General features: G+C 46.3%; 1 protein-coding gene across 1 annotated transcript in view; it reads left to right on the top strand.

Annotated features, from left to right (window-relative positions):
• The first annotated feature begins 3,050 nt into the window (after positions 1-3,050).
• The window catches only part of LOC116980791 (suppressor of tumorigenicity 14 protein homolog), a 51,752-nt gene continuing 41,153 nt past the window's right edge, over positions 3,051-13,649 (top strand). Inside the window, exons 1-3 of the mRNA XM_033033377.1 lie at positions 3,051-3,677; positions 10,536-10,589; positions 11,779-11,941. Coding sequence (XP_032889268.1) covers positions 3,573-3,677; positions 10,536-10,589; positions 11,779-11,941 — 322 coding nt within the window. The 5' untranslated portion in view covers positions 3,051-3,572. The remainder of the gene's footprint in view (positions 3,678-10,535; positions 10,590-11,778; positions 11,942-13,649) is intronic.

The raw sequence follows: 13,649 nt of genomic DNA, 5'->3' as shown, positions 1-13,649 counted from the left end.
TCACACTGTATGTTTGCCTGACCCCCGTGTGCAAGCTTCAACGCGAGGCCAAGGTCACGACATTTGTCTGCCAGTTTCACTGGAAATCACAGGGAAGTTCCCACGTCACCACGGACGATGAACTTGCTGAAGCTGTTGACCACCTCGACGGAGTGCGGCTCAAAATGGTCGGGCTGAAGGAAGTTGAAGATTTATCATCACCGTCCATTCATCTGGTTAAAACACAACACACCATCAGTTGGTGAGACCACACTTGGAGTGTTGCATGCAGGTCTGGTCGTCTAGAGAAAGTTCAGAAGAGATTCACCTGGGCTTGTGGGCTTGTGTTATAGTGAGAGGTTGGATAGGCTGGGACATATTTCTTTGGAGCATAGGAGGCTGAGGTGTACACGATCATGAGGGCACGGATAAAGTGAACATTCACAGTCATGGTGTGGGGTAGTAGAGAAACAGGCCCTTCGGCCCAGAGTCTGCACCAACCAGCATCACCCATACATTAACACTATCTTACACAATAGAGGTATTGTGGGGCAAATGAAAAATTCTAAAACCCCTGTCCCACGGTACGAGTTCATTCTAAGAGCTCTCCCGAGTTTGCCCTGATTCGAACTCAGAGATTTACGGTAATGACCACTTGTCGGTACTCGGGGCTCTCGATTTTTTTTAAACTCGGGAGAACTCTTGGAATGAACTCGTACCGTGGGACAGGGTGACTTAAACTTTATTTAAGCTTTAAGCAACTCATTTAAGTAATACACGTCTTCAAAGCGCCTGGAAATTATCGCTGATACCACAAGCCTCGCCGGCCGGAGGCCCCGCACACGCGCACACTACAAGGGGCAAGTTTGCAGAAGACAATTAACCTACAAACTTGCACATCCATGGAATGTGAGGAAAAAACGGAGCACCCGGAGGAAACCTATGCGGTCACATGTGAGAACGTGCAAACTCCATACAGCCAGGACCCATGGTCAGGATCGAACCCAGATCTCTGACGCTGTAAGATAGCAACTCTATCACTGCACCACTGTGGGGTAAAGTAGGTATGTTACAAAACTTACCTTCAGCGGAGCTGCAGTTCTGTCACTGCCCGTGTGTGCGACTTTGGCGCCTTTGAGAGGGGGATGGGTTTAAAATGCCGTTTTCTCCAGCCTGTTCAAATCGATCTTTGTCAGGCTGTTTAGTTGCTGAAGAAAAATCGCTCCGACATACGTTCTCTGAAGTTTTTTTTAAACTACGCTGGATAATTTAATATCAGGAGTAAATTAAAAAGCGTCTTCTAAAGCCGTCAACGCCGACAACGGGACGGATCTCACGTACGGGACAAAGCAAGGTACGCCGTTTATTTTTACATATAAACGTGCTTCTTAGGATGCCTTTAATCAAAATTTCATGTTGCGAAAAGGTGACTTAGGCCCCATACGAATTGGCAGTATTTTTCCTGCCGATATGGGGTTTAAATTCACCGCAACCGCAACGTTCCAATCGATCACGTTCCACAAAATCCCACTCGCAAGATTATTAAAATGGCCATTCATTTACGGGAATAAAACACTAAATTCCTTCCATTTGGCCTATAAATTCATGACAATAAGATTTAAAAATCATGTTATATTGTGAATTCTTGTGTGAATGTTATTTGGACACTTAGGCTATTTAAAAATGTTAATCTTTTCTTAAGAAATGGATAGATGTTTAGATCTAGTAATTGAATTTTGTAATTAGCTACAATTGGGTAACTAACTAGTTATATGCTTTAATTTCAGGTCATCAAAGTAAGATTGTTTCATATATGTTTCAGAATGCTTCAATCTATAATAACTGAAAATGTATTTCAGTTCTCTTAATTTTTAAGAAAGTTATGGGCTTTTGACTGTCCTCGATCACAGCTTTTGTGTTGTCAATGGAAAAGCAATAGGGAACAAGATGCTAATTTCCGAGTATGAAAATGGCCATAACTTTTTTAATACTGGAGATATGAAAGTGAATTAGGTGTCAAATCAAACTTCTTTTTATGCTTTATCTGATGGGATAAATTGCAGACTTTATCTTTAAAATCTCAACATTGTATAACATTGCTAGGTAAAGGGGCAGGGAAAACAAAACAGGGGGCATTATTTAAAATTGGTGAATTCAAGGTTCATGACATTGGGTTGTGAGTGACCCAAATGGAATATGAGGTGCTGTTTGCCAGCTTTCTCCGCCCTTGCTCAAGTTAGAAGAATAAGGTCCTGTGCCAAAACGTTCTCGGTCCATTCACTCCACGGATGCTGCCTGACCTGCCAGCATCAGCACGGACCCACACCATCCTGGCCACTCACTCATCTCCCCGCTGCCTTCAGGTACAGGAGCCTGAAATCTGCAACATGCAGGTTCAGGAATAGCTGCTTCCCCACAGCCATCAGGCTATTAAACTCAACTCAAACAAAACTCTGATCATTAATAGCCCATTGCACTTTATCTGTTTATTTATGTGTGTGTGTATATATATATTCAATGGTATATGGTCACACTGATCTGTTCTGTCCTGTATTTATTTATGCCTACTTTTTTCTGTTGTGCTGAAGCAAAGCAAGAATTTCATTGTCCTATCTGGGACACATGACAATAAATTCTCTTGAATCTTGAGTTCCTCCGGCACTTTGTGTTTTGCTCGAGCTTCCAGCATCTGCAGTTCCTTGTGTGTCTGTGAACAAGGTTAAGCTTATTTCTGCGTGTGCTGAAAAGCAAAGAATTCAATAGTCTTCAATAACTGTTGGCATTGACATTCTTTGCTGATGACTTATTATGGTCTCTCGCTGTTTCCCTTTTCCTTAACATAGCTCGAAGTTTTTAAACCAATTAAGGAAAATGTTCCAAGATTGCCTGTAACTCATTTGTCCCCAATATCACCGAGTTCGTGCCTGTGGCCAAAACAAACCTTTCGTTTGTGTGTGGGTTTGGATGTAGTTGAAATATAAAGAGTCCAATTAAAACAACTTTCCACAACAAGTTTCAAACTCCAACTTGCTGACTCGGGTAGCAGGGAAGGGGGCGGGCGGAGATCCGTGAGGTGGGTTATTCCCGTACTGATGCGGGCGGGGGAGAGCTTTCAGCAACAGAGCTTGCTGCAACTCCACGCTACGGCTAGAGTTCGCCGCAGGAGAAGTGTGCCGGCGCCGGGACCCACTACTAGCGCCACCCACCCGCCCAAGCAAGGAGTGAGGTCCCGCCGCTGCCCGGGACCGGGTGCCCTCTACCCCCCCCCCCCCCCCACCTTAAACTCTCACCTCCAGTCTCTGGGCTGCAGCCTTCAGTCAAACTCTGAGGGAAAGTTTCTGTCAACTTTGAGGCAGTTTTGTCAACTTTGAGAAGAGTTTGTCAACTTTGAGGGGAAAAGTTTCTGTCAACTTTTGAGAAGAGTTTTAACTTTGAGAAAAGTTTGTCAATTTCCAAGAGAGTTTCCGCGACGTTCCAACCTGCTTCACCTGGAGCCGCCACTTCCGGGTGTAGTGGAGACGGGACGGGACGGGACGGAGCAGCCTGCGGTCGGTCGGCCGTGGATCTGTCGAGGGACGGGGCCGGGGGAACGGATGGCCGGGCCGGGCGAGTTGCCGTTGATCCAGATCCACAACCGCCCAGAGCCGGCGGACGGTGGCGAGCAGTCGCCGCGGCTCCTCGACAGCCAACCTGGCCAGGTGAGATACGCTCCCTCCCGCGAACCCCGGAGACACCTCGCCCCTAACCTTCACCCGGCGCCGGGAGCCGAGCAACTCCGGTCATCGGGAGAATTCCTACATTCCTATAGCGACTTGCACATCTCCCTGATCTCGGCAAGTGAGCGGGTTTGTGGAGAGATCAGTGATAAGGGGGAGATTGCAACCAGGGGGGCAGGAGAGGCATGGGACAGGGAGCCCCAGGGGAGGGGTAAACAGTGTGTGGACTGGGGTGCGCGGGGAGGGTGGGTGGATGGACATAAGGGTGGGCATCGTGTGAAGAAGGGGGGCGGGGGGTGGAGGACAGAGACTGGAGATCATGTAGGGAGGTGTAAACATTGGAGGGTGCTGTGATGTTGGAGTATTGAGGAGTGGAGACCAGGGGTACAAACATGTAGACCTTGTAGGTATAAGGGGTTATGGGGAGAAGGCAGGAGAAAGGGGTTGAGAGGGAAAGATAGATCAGCCATGATTGAATGGCGGAACAGACATGATGGGCCGAATTCTGCTCCAATAAACATAAATTATTCCCAGAGTATCCAATAATTTATCCATCCCTCCCCTGATTATATTCAGTGACTGTCTTCCCGCCTTCCTGGGTGAGAAATTCCAAAGGTTCTGTTCCTGTTGGGTAAAGAAACATATTCTCATCCCTGGTCTAATTTTGCGATCTTGACTGGTGGCCTAATCCCAGTTACACCAGCATCATCCCGGCACCAACGTGTGTTTGTTTCCCTGAACCCCCTCTCATTGCGTTGAACCAGTAGAGGAGAGACCTCCGCAGAATGTGAATGCACAAATTATGTATAGTATCAAATTCCAAAGTCTGGCCCACGTTCCGACAAATAGTCCAATTTCCTCACTCCACTCTTAGTAAGTATCATCATTCTTGTGGGATTCCATGTCACTGGTTATGGTGTGGTTATTGCATCAAAGGAATTTCATTTATTCCACTTTACACATCTATAGAAGTTAGTTTGTTCTTGTCACTTACAAGATGCATCTTGACTTTTCTCTCTTATTGAGTACTTGTTTCCCCTTTTCTATATCTGAAATGTTCACAATCCTCAAGATTAAGCAACATAAACTGGCTGTCTGTAATCTAACGTGATCTTTATTTTGTTAGTCATGGCTGGACCACTTTTCTTGTCAGGATTTTTGTTCCTCAAAGGATTCTATGTTTGCCTTGATCAATGTCCTAGTTGTCATCCCTTCCAACTCAACTTCCCAATCTCCCCAAGTCTCAACCATTGTCATTTTCCTTTGTATAAATGTAAGATATTAGATTCAGTTTGAACTAAATCTCTTTTAACCTTGATATAAAATTCTGTAGAAGCAAGAAAACATCGAAAGATAGCATTTGGAATCTCTGACCTGCCCTGCCAATAATTATGACCTTGCCTGACCCTCTGACCCAATGCCATAGTCTCAGTCCCATTTCATTTGATGCCCTTCGTTTCCAGAAAGCTATGTACTTTCTTGCATAATTTCAGTGACTTGACCCCACCCCCTCTGTGGTAGAGAATTCTTTATATTTATTGTCCTCTTAAATATAGAAATGTGTTCTCATCCCTGTCCCAGATGTCTTCTCCTGAACTGAAGACTGACCCTTAAGCCCCTGTCCCACTTAGGAATCCTGAACGGAAACCTCTGGGGACTTTGCGCCCCACCCAAGGTTTCCGTGCGGTTCCCGGAGGTTTTTGTCAGTCTCCCTACCTGCTTCCACTACCTGCAACCTCCGGCAACCACGTGCAACCTCCGGGAACCACACGGAAACCTTGGGTGGGGCGCAAAGTCTCCAGAGGTTTCCGTTCAGGTTTCCTAAGTGGGACAGGGGCATTACGTTCTACAACATCTTGGCAGGAGATCCAATCTCCCTGCATCCACCCTGTCACAGGGTTCAATGAGACCTCTTCCCAGTCTCCTAAACTCAAGTGGATACAGGCGCCAGAGATCCAGTCCATCCTCACACCCACCACCATTCTGATGAACATTTGTTGCTCTTTTTCCATGGCGAGTGTATCTTCGCTGGGTATGAGGGACTAAAATGAACACTAGACTCTGGGAGGTGTCTGTAAAGTTGTAGAAATTACACTTGTGGTAATTGTACCATCATAATATGCTTATTGTGTCCCAAAACCCCTTAACTACAAGAATAGAAAAGTAACCAATCTCTACTACATAACATGAGATAAAACCTCCTGAACCTTCATTCGGTCTGAAGTAGAGCCCCGACCTGAAACATCGCCTGTCCATTTCTTCCACAGGTGCTGCTGAGTTTTCCAGCACTTTGCTTTTTGTCTTAGTCTTCAACTTGCTGATCTACAAAAACATTTATTGTGCTGTGTGTTAATTTTCTACACCATTATGCCAAATGTGGTCTGCCTGGTTTCTCCATAGATGATGATTGCATTGCGCCTGTTACTGGCCCTTCTCATTTCCTGTTGAATCTGCAGCTGGTGCTTTGTCGACTGCACTAGCCCATGGACAACTCTTTCCCCCCCCCGTAACTTCCTGCCCCTCGCCCTTCCTCAACTCCACTGATTTCTTGACATCCCAAGCTGAAATCTTTTTTCTCTGTAAAAATGAAGAACTGCAGATGCTGGTTTATAATAATAATAATAATGGATGGGATTTATATAGCGCCTTTCTAATACTCAAGGCGCTTTACATCGCATTATTCATTCACTCCTCAGTCACACTCGGTGGTGGTAAGCTACTTCTGTAGCCACAGCTGCCCTGGGGCAGACTGACGGAAGCGTGGCTGCCAATCTGCGCCTACGGCCCCTCCGACCACCACCAATCACTCACACACATTCACACACATTCACACACAGGCAAAGGTGGGTGAAGTGTCTTGCCCAAGGACACAACGACAATATGCACTCCAAGCGGGATTCGAACCGGCTACCTTCCGGTCGCCAGCCGAACACTTAGCCCATTGTGCCATCTGTCGTCCCATCTGTTTACCCAAAAGGTCACAAATGCTCGAGTAACTCAGTGGGTCAGGGCAGGATCTCTATAGAATGTGGATAGGTGGCGTTTCGAGTCAGGACCTTTCTTCAGACTGAACGGTCCTGAGCCAAAACTTTTCTCTTTGTTGCCATCCTCCCTTTCCACTCTACCCTGTGTATCAAATATCCAGAAGTATTTAATTCCTGAGAATTGGTCACTTTACAAAGCTGCTCCTCGAGTTGACACCACATGCCTCTTGTACCTTGAGGTTTTTAAATGCAGCCTGCTGCAATACAGAATGCATTTTCCATGCTCGGATCCAGATTGGAGCTGAGTGGGATGTTTGCTTCTGACATCATCTGGGCAATCCCCCTTTTGCACAATACTCCGCCTCCGCCCTGATATTGCTCTGTAACTTGAGAATTCTCCCTCGTCATCTGTGAATGTTGCCACACCCTGTTGCGTTATGCAGCTTAATCTAATCAAAGTGAAACTGTAAGAGAATGGGTCCTCTTTCTCCAGTGCCTCACTCTCCCTCATGAATTGAAACCCTTTTTCATTAACCCACTTTTTGAGCCACACTCCGATCTGATTGACTGATTTGCACATGACTGACACAGTAATCTGGAGATTATTAATTTTTATCCAGCTATTAATATTCTTCAAATAGAACCATCTTCTTGTCCTGTCCACGTCATTGGTTCCCTCATGAACCAAGACTACACTCTTTCTCCTCCACGTTTCTGGCCTCTTCCTACCTCCCAGTTCCCCCCCTTCTACCTTTAGTCTGAAGAAGGGTCCCAACCTGAAATGTCACCCATCCTTTTTCTCCAGAGATGCTGCCTGACCTGCTGAGTTACTCCAGCACTTTGTGTCCATCTTTCTCCTCCAAGTTCGGCTCCAGATCTCAGCTGACCTCGCCTCTTGGGTGACTAGAGTGCCAGAGTCAGGAAGGGCCCAAACCTCTGGGAAGGTTTGGAGAAGACTAACTTCCATGGAGTCCTCCTCAGACAAAGCTCTTGCACAACAACAATTGCTTGCTTCATCAGGGTGATGGGCCCCAACTCATGACAACGCTCCTGAGCCAAGTACTGTTTGAAAATATCTCCGCCCAAGCAAGAGACTACACACGTCTTCATCCCCGTGTCATTACAGATGTATCCATGACTCTTGGACAAGTGTCTGATCTGTTATCTCCATTGGCCTGGCACCAAGACAACAATGGTCACACAAACTCTGCTGCAGGAGGCTTGAGGGGCTTGCAAAGTTAGTCCCTCTTGGACAGCATCTCGCAGCATCGTCCCAACAAATGAGCCGTTGAGTGTCCTGACATACACGGCAACTAGGATGTGTGAAAAGACCCTCGGCTTTAGAAACATAAAAACATAAGAACACAGTGCCTGGTGGCATGGGACTCGAGTCATAGAAACATAGAAAATAGGCCATTCGGCCCTTCGAGCCTGCACCGCCATTCAATATGATCATGGCTGATCATCCAACTCAGTATCCCGTACCTGCCTTCTCTCCATACCCCCTGATCCCCTTAGCCACAAGGTCCACGTCTAACTCGCTCTTAAATCCCTCTTTAGTTCAGTTTAGAGATACAGAGTGAAAAACAGGCCTTTTGGCCCACCGGGTCTGCGCTGACCAGCGATCCCCACATATTAACACTCCTACACACAGTAGGGCCAATTTCTGCATTTACCAAGCCAATTAACCTACAAACCTGTACATCTTTGGAGAGTGGGAGGAAACTGAAGATCTCGGAGAAAACTCATGCAGGTCACGGGTACAAACTCCATATAGACGGCACCCATGGTCAGGATGGAACCCGGGTCTCCGGTGCTGCAAGCGCTGTAAGGCAGCCACACGTGCCGCCCTTTGTGTTGTGAAGAAGTTGTACATCCCGAATGCCCGAGGGCTGAGCAGCCGAGAGCCAAGGGCAGAGAAGAATCGAAACTAATCAGTGCCTGCAGGAAGGAAGCCATGCCCTCTTCTCACTGCTACCATCAGGCACGAGGTACAGAAGCCTGAAGTCCCACATCACCAGCTTCAGGAACAGCGACTTTCCTACATCCGTCAGTTTTCTTGAACTGACCCGCACAAACCTAATCCCACCTCAGTAACGGAGCACTGTGGACCACTTCTTGCACTACAATGCACTTGGTTTCTAATTGTACATTTTTGGACCACTGTCTTTCTTTTAGCACAGTCTTTTTCGCTTCGCCCACCGGTGGAATAGATGTACAATTTCTGCTTTTGTGTGTTGTTTGAGTCTATTGGCCGGTAATGCTTCCACAATCAAGATTTTGGTTGTACTTGTAGCTCTCTTGCTCATACAATGATAAACTGATGGACTTGACTCGATGTAGCACTTGGATGAGCACTTGAACCATTACTGGTCAACGGTCATTGACATCAGTGTCATTGGCATCAGGTGGTGTACAAGATGACCTTCTGTAGTTTGGTGAAGTGGAAGGTCAGATACATTCACAGCCTCATCTCTCTCATCTGGGAAAGCCTTCCAGAGAACCTCTGGAACACCTCCAGATCATGTACAAGAACGGGCACAGATCCAAATGTAGTTGTCATGGAAACTCATCTCCACCACCCCATGCATCCCATGATTTGTACAGCTAAGTTCAGCAGCTCCACCCCCTTGCAGAATGGGGTCAAACAAAACTCTGCTTCAGGCTGGAGAAGGTTCACCCCCACACGTGTTCTCCAAAGATGCTGTCTGACCTGCTGAGTTACTCCAGCACTGTGTTGTATTTTTGTAAACCACCTCTGCAGTTTCTTGTGTTTCTGTACTACTGTCCTGTCCCTCCTAGTCTTTCTTGCTGAAATACTGCCCTTCACATCCAACAAGCCCCTTGCTGGAGTGGAGCTGATCTATAGGTGGTAGAAACATAGAAAATAGGTGTAGGAGTAGGCCATTCGACCCTTCGACCCAGCACCGTCATTCAATATGACCATGGCTAATCATCCAGAATTACTTCCCCGTTCCTGCTCTCTCCCCATATCCCTTGATTCCATTAGCCCCAGAGCTATATCCAACTCTTCCTTGAATACATCCATTGAATTGGCCTCCACTGTCTAGTGGCAGAGAATTCCACAGATTCACAACTCTCTGGGTGAAAATATTTTTCCTCATCTCAGTCCTAAATGGCCTACTCTTTATTCTTAAACTGTGACCCTTGGTTCTGGACTCCCCCCAACATGGGGAACATTTTTCCTGCATCTAGCCTGTCCAATCCTTTAAGAATTTTATAAGATTCGATAAGATACCCTCTCATCCTTCTAAATTCCAGTGAATATAAGCCCAGTTGATCCATTCTTTCATCATATGTCAGTTCCGCCATCCCGGGAATTAACCTGGTGAATCTACGCTGCACTCCCTCAATAGCAAGAATGTTACTTGTTACTGAAAGAGTTCAACCTCCACCGCTGAACCAAGGCCACTCCAACCTCAGCGTCAGATGGTTCTCATGTGTTCACGCACAGATCTAAGCTTTGAGTCATCGATGAGTCATTCAGAAAAGCAATCAGGGGAGTGAGGTTTTCCATCAAATCGTGTCAATCTTCAGGAAAAGAGAGGAATCGTTTTGCATTAATTGGCAAGGATGGTCCCTATTGTCCAAGACTGGGAAAACCACTGGAAGGTCCTCCTCGAATGCCTCCTCCCAGTGGCTGAAGGGCTGCACTACAAGGAGCAACATGGGTTCCACATGTAGACAGGAATACGCCTGGTCTTCAACGTGTGAGAGGTCCGTGAAGGGAAGAGAGCAGAATTAGGCTCCATCACAGACCCAACCCCATTGCTGATTGAGGTCAAACAACCTGTGGTTCCATCCTCTTCATCTCTCGCAATCTTACTCTTCACAGGCAACACACCACTTGCTGGAACACGGGACGCAGAGTGCCGGAGTAACTCAGCAGGTCAGGCAGAAACTCTGGATAGGTGACGTATCGGGTCGGGATCCTGCTTCAGTCTGATGTAGTGCGGGGGGAGAAAGAAAGCTGGGAGGGAGGTGGGGCTGGAGAAAGCCTGGGAAGTGATGGGTGGATACAGTTGAGGGGGCTGCTGGGCAGGCGGGTGGACAAAGGCTGGGATGAAAAAGAGATAAACGGCTGTGAGTTAAGGAGAGAAGAGCATGAAGTGTAGAGCCAACATCTTGCTGGTTTGGTTTTTGTACAGACTGAATGGGTGACTGTTGCACCCCCACCACTGCCATTCTGGAAGCAGGCTCACTCTCCAGAGGCCATTCTGCAGAAGGAAGGGCACATCAACAACTGTGGGAGGGAAATTACTGGAGAGGATTCTGAGGGATAACATCTATATGCATTTGGATCGGTATGGGGCTGATTAGGGATAGTCAGTATGGTTTTGTACATGGGAGATCATGTCCGATTCAGATTCAGATTCAATCTTTATTGTCATTGTGCAGTGTACAGTACAGAGACAACGAGATGCAGTTAGCATCTCACCCAGAAGAGCGAACATAGAATAATGGAACAGCAATATATATATATATGTACATACAGTTGTAGTAGTGCAATATTTCTGCGGGAAGGAGTGTCGGGGGGGGGGTGATTGGCAATCACCCAGGTGAAGAGTTAAGTAGTGTAACAGCCGCAGGGAAGAAGCTGTTCCTGAACCTGCTGGTCCAGCAACGGAGAGACCTGTAGCGCCTCCTGGATGGGAGGAGGGTAAACAGTCTATGGCTGGGGTGAGAGCAGTCCTTGACGATGCTGCGCGCCCTTCGCAGACATCGTTTGCTTTGGACAGACTCAATAGAGGAGAGTGAGGAACCGATGATGCGTCGGGCAGTTTTCACCACCCTCTGCAGTGCATGTCTCATGAATTTGATTGCTTTTTGAAAGAAATAACCATGAAGGTTGTTGAGGACAAGGCTGTAGACATTGTCTGTGTGCACTTCAGCAAGATCTTTTGGTAAGGTTCTGCATGATAGGCTGCTGTGGGAGTGTGATGTGTGTTTTAGCTGGAGAGAGGAAATGTAATCAGTGTGCAGGTAACTTGCAGACTGCATCACATTCGGATTCTTATTGTTAACTCCATTGTATAAACGTGTAAACATCTGAATTCATTTCTTTCATCTTTCGACAGCCCCAAGGTAAAACTAGACAACTGAGAAGTCTGATTCAACAGTATATTTGCAACAAAGATATCTACAACAAAATTGTCTTCTGGAGGTGTAAAGTGTGGATGTGTCTTTTGGCTGTTGTAGTGTTAATCATCACTTTAGTATTCGCTGTCATTATCGGCATCAGTAAGTAAAATACTTATTTTATTTATTTTTTTATTATATAATTCCCATCATTGATGTGACGTCGTGAGCAAATACTGGATAAACCTGGAGTAGATGTTGATCCTATTCAAACATATTTCAGGCATAAATAATCTATGACCCCACAAATAAAGATGGCACACTGGTGGGACTAGTGTAGATGGGGCAACTTGGTCAGCAGGGACATGTTGGGCTGAAGGGCCTGTTTCCGCACTGTGTAACTCTGTGACACTATTGTTATCCTGCCTAACTATTATTTCAGTGTGTTAGAACGGAGAAGAGGAGCAGGAATCACAATAAGGGAGGTTCCCACAGAGGGGGTGGGGGGAGGGTTAGGGGGAGATCCCATAGTGTGGGGGGGGGGGGGGGTTAGGGGGAGGTCCCATAGTGTGTGGGGGGGGGGGGTGAGTGGTCCGGTGAGGAAGAGTTTTTTACTGAAGGGAAGTCTGAATTAGATTCCTGACCCAAAACGTCACCTATCCATGTTCCTCAGCAATACTTCCTGACCTGCTCAGTTACTCCAGCACTTTGTGTCTTTTTTGAAAGTGCAATAGCATTTGTGTGGGATATATTAGACCTGGTGTAAACTGGGAGAGAGTTATCCTTACAACATTAATCTCTTTCAAGCATTTTCACTGATCACTCTTTAGGTTAGAAGTCAAATAAAAATTAATCAACGATGTGGTTCTCAAACTTCAGTTTATGCTGCGTACATGTGTTAAATTAAAAGTTAACACCTTGTGGGGCGGAAGGAATTGTAGATGCTGGTTTAAACCAGATGGACACCAAAAACTGAAGTAACTCAGCAGGACAGACAGCATATCTGGGCAAAAGTAAAGGCAATGTTTCGTGTCAAGATCCTTCTTCAGACTGAGAGTCAGGGGAAAACACTGTAATGGCAATTTCTAACTTTTCCAATGTCCAATTTTCTGTTGCGATTACTACACAGGCAGATAGGAGTGAACTTACGCAGACGATAAAAAACTGGATCCTCCAGTCGTTATTTTCAGTTTAATTGATTCTTTATTGAAGTAGTTGCCCAAACAAAGAGATGATTCATACCAGGTATTCCTTATTCTCATACAAGCTGTAACATTCCATTCACTCCTCTGGTAAGAACTGTATTCTCTCTCCCCTGCCCGCCCCAGTCTGATCTGGCCACTCCCTCTCCTGGTATGATGTATGTAACGTTCATCTACGTATCGAAAGCCCTCCCCCAAGCGTACAAAATTATACTGCCAGAAATATCTAGACAAAATAATAATAATATGCTAACAGTAACTAGCTTAAGCATGAATGGCTCCTACAAACATGTTGTGGTTTAGCTTAGAGATACAGGATAGAACCAGGCCCTTCGGCCCACTGAGTCCATGCTGACCATCGATCATCCATTCACACTGGGTCTGAAGAAGGGTCTCGACCCGAAACGTCACCCATTCCTTTTCTCCAGAGATGCTGTCCGTCCCGCTGAGTTACTCCAGTTTATTATGTCTACCTTCGATTTAAAACATCATCTGCAGATCTTTCCAAAACGCACTAGTTCTATGATGACCCACTTTCTCATCCACTCCCTGCACACTGGGGACAATTCACAGTGGGCCAAATTAACCTACAAACCCGCACAGAAGCACCTCCTTGCCAGGACTCAGCTGTGACTCATTGAAATGCCCCCTTGTTTGAGGTCCAGGTT

The sequence above is a fragment of the Amblyraja radiata genome, chromosome 14 (assembly GCF_010909765.2).
Source record: "Amblyraja radiata isolate CabotCenter1 chromosome 14, sAmbRad1.1.pri, whole genome shotgun sequence".
In the NCBI taxonomy this organism is placed as follows: domain Eukaryota; kingdom Metazoa; phylum Chordata; class Chondrichthyes; order Rajiformes; family Rajidae; genus Amblyraja; species Amblyraja radiata.
The sequence above is the reverse complement of the archived record's forward strand: the minus strand, read 5'-3'. Positions and strand labels throughout refer to the sequence as shown.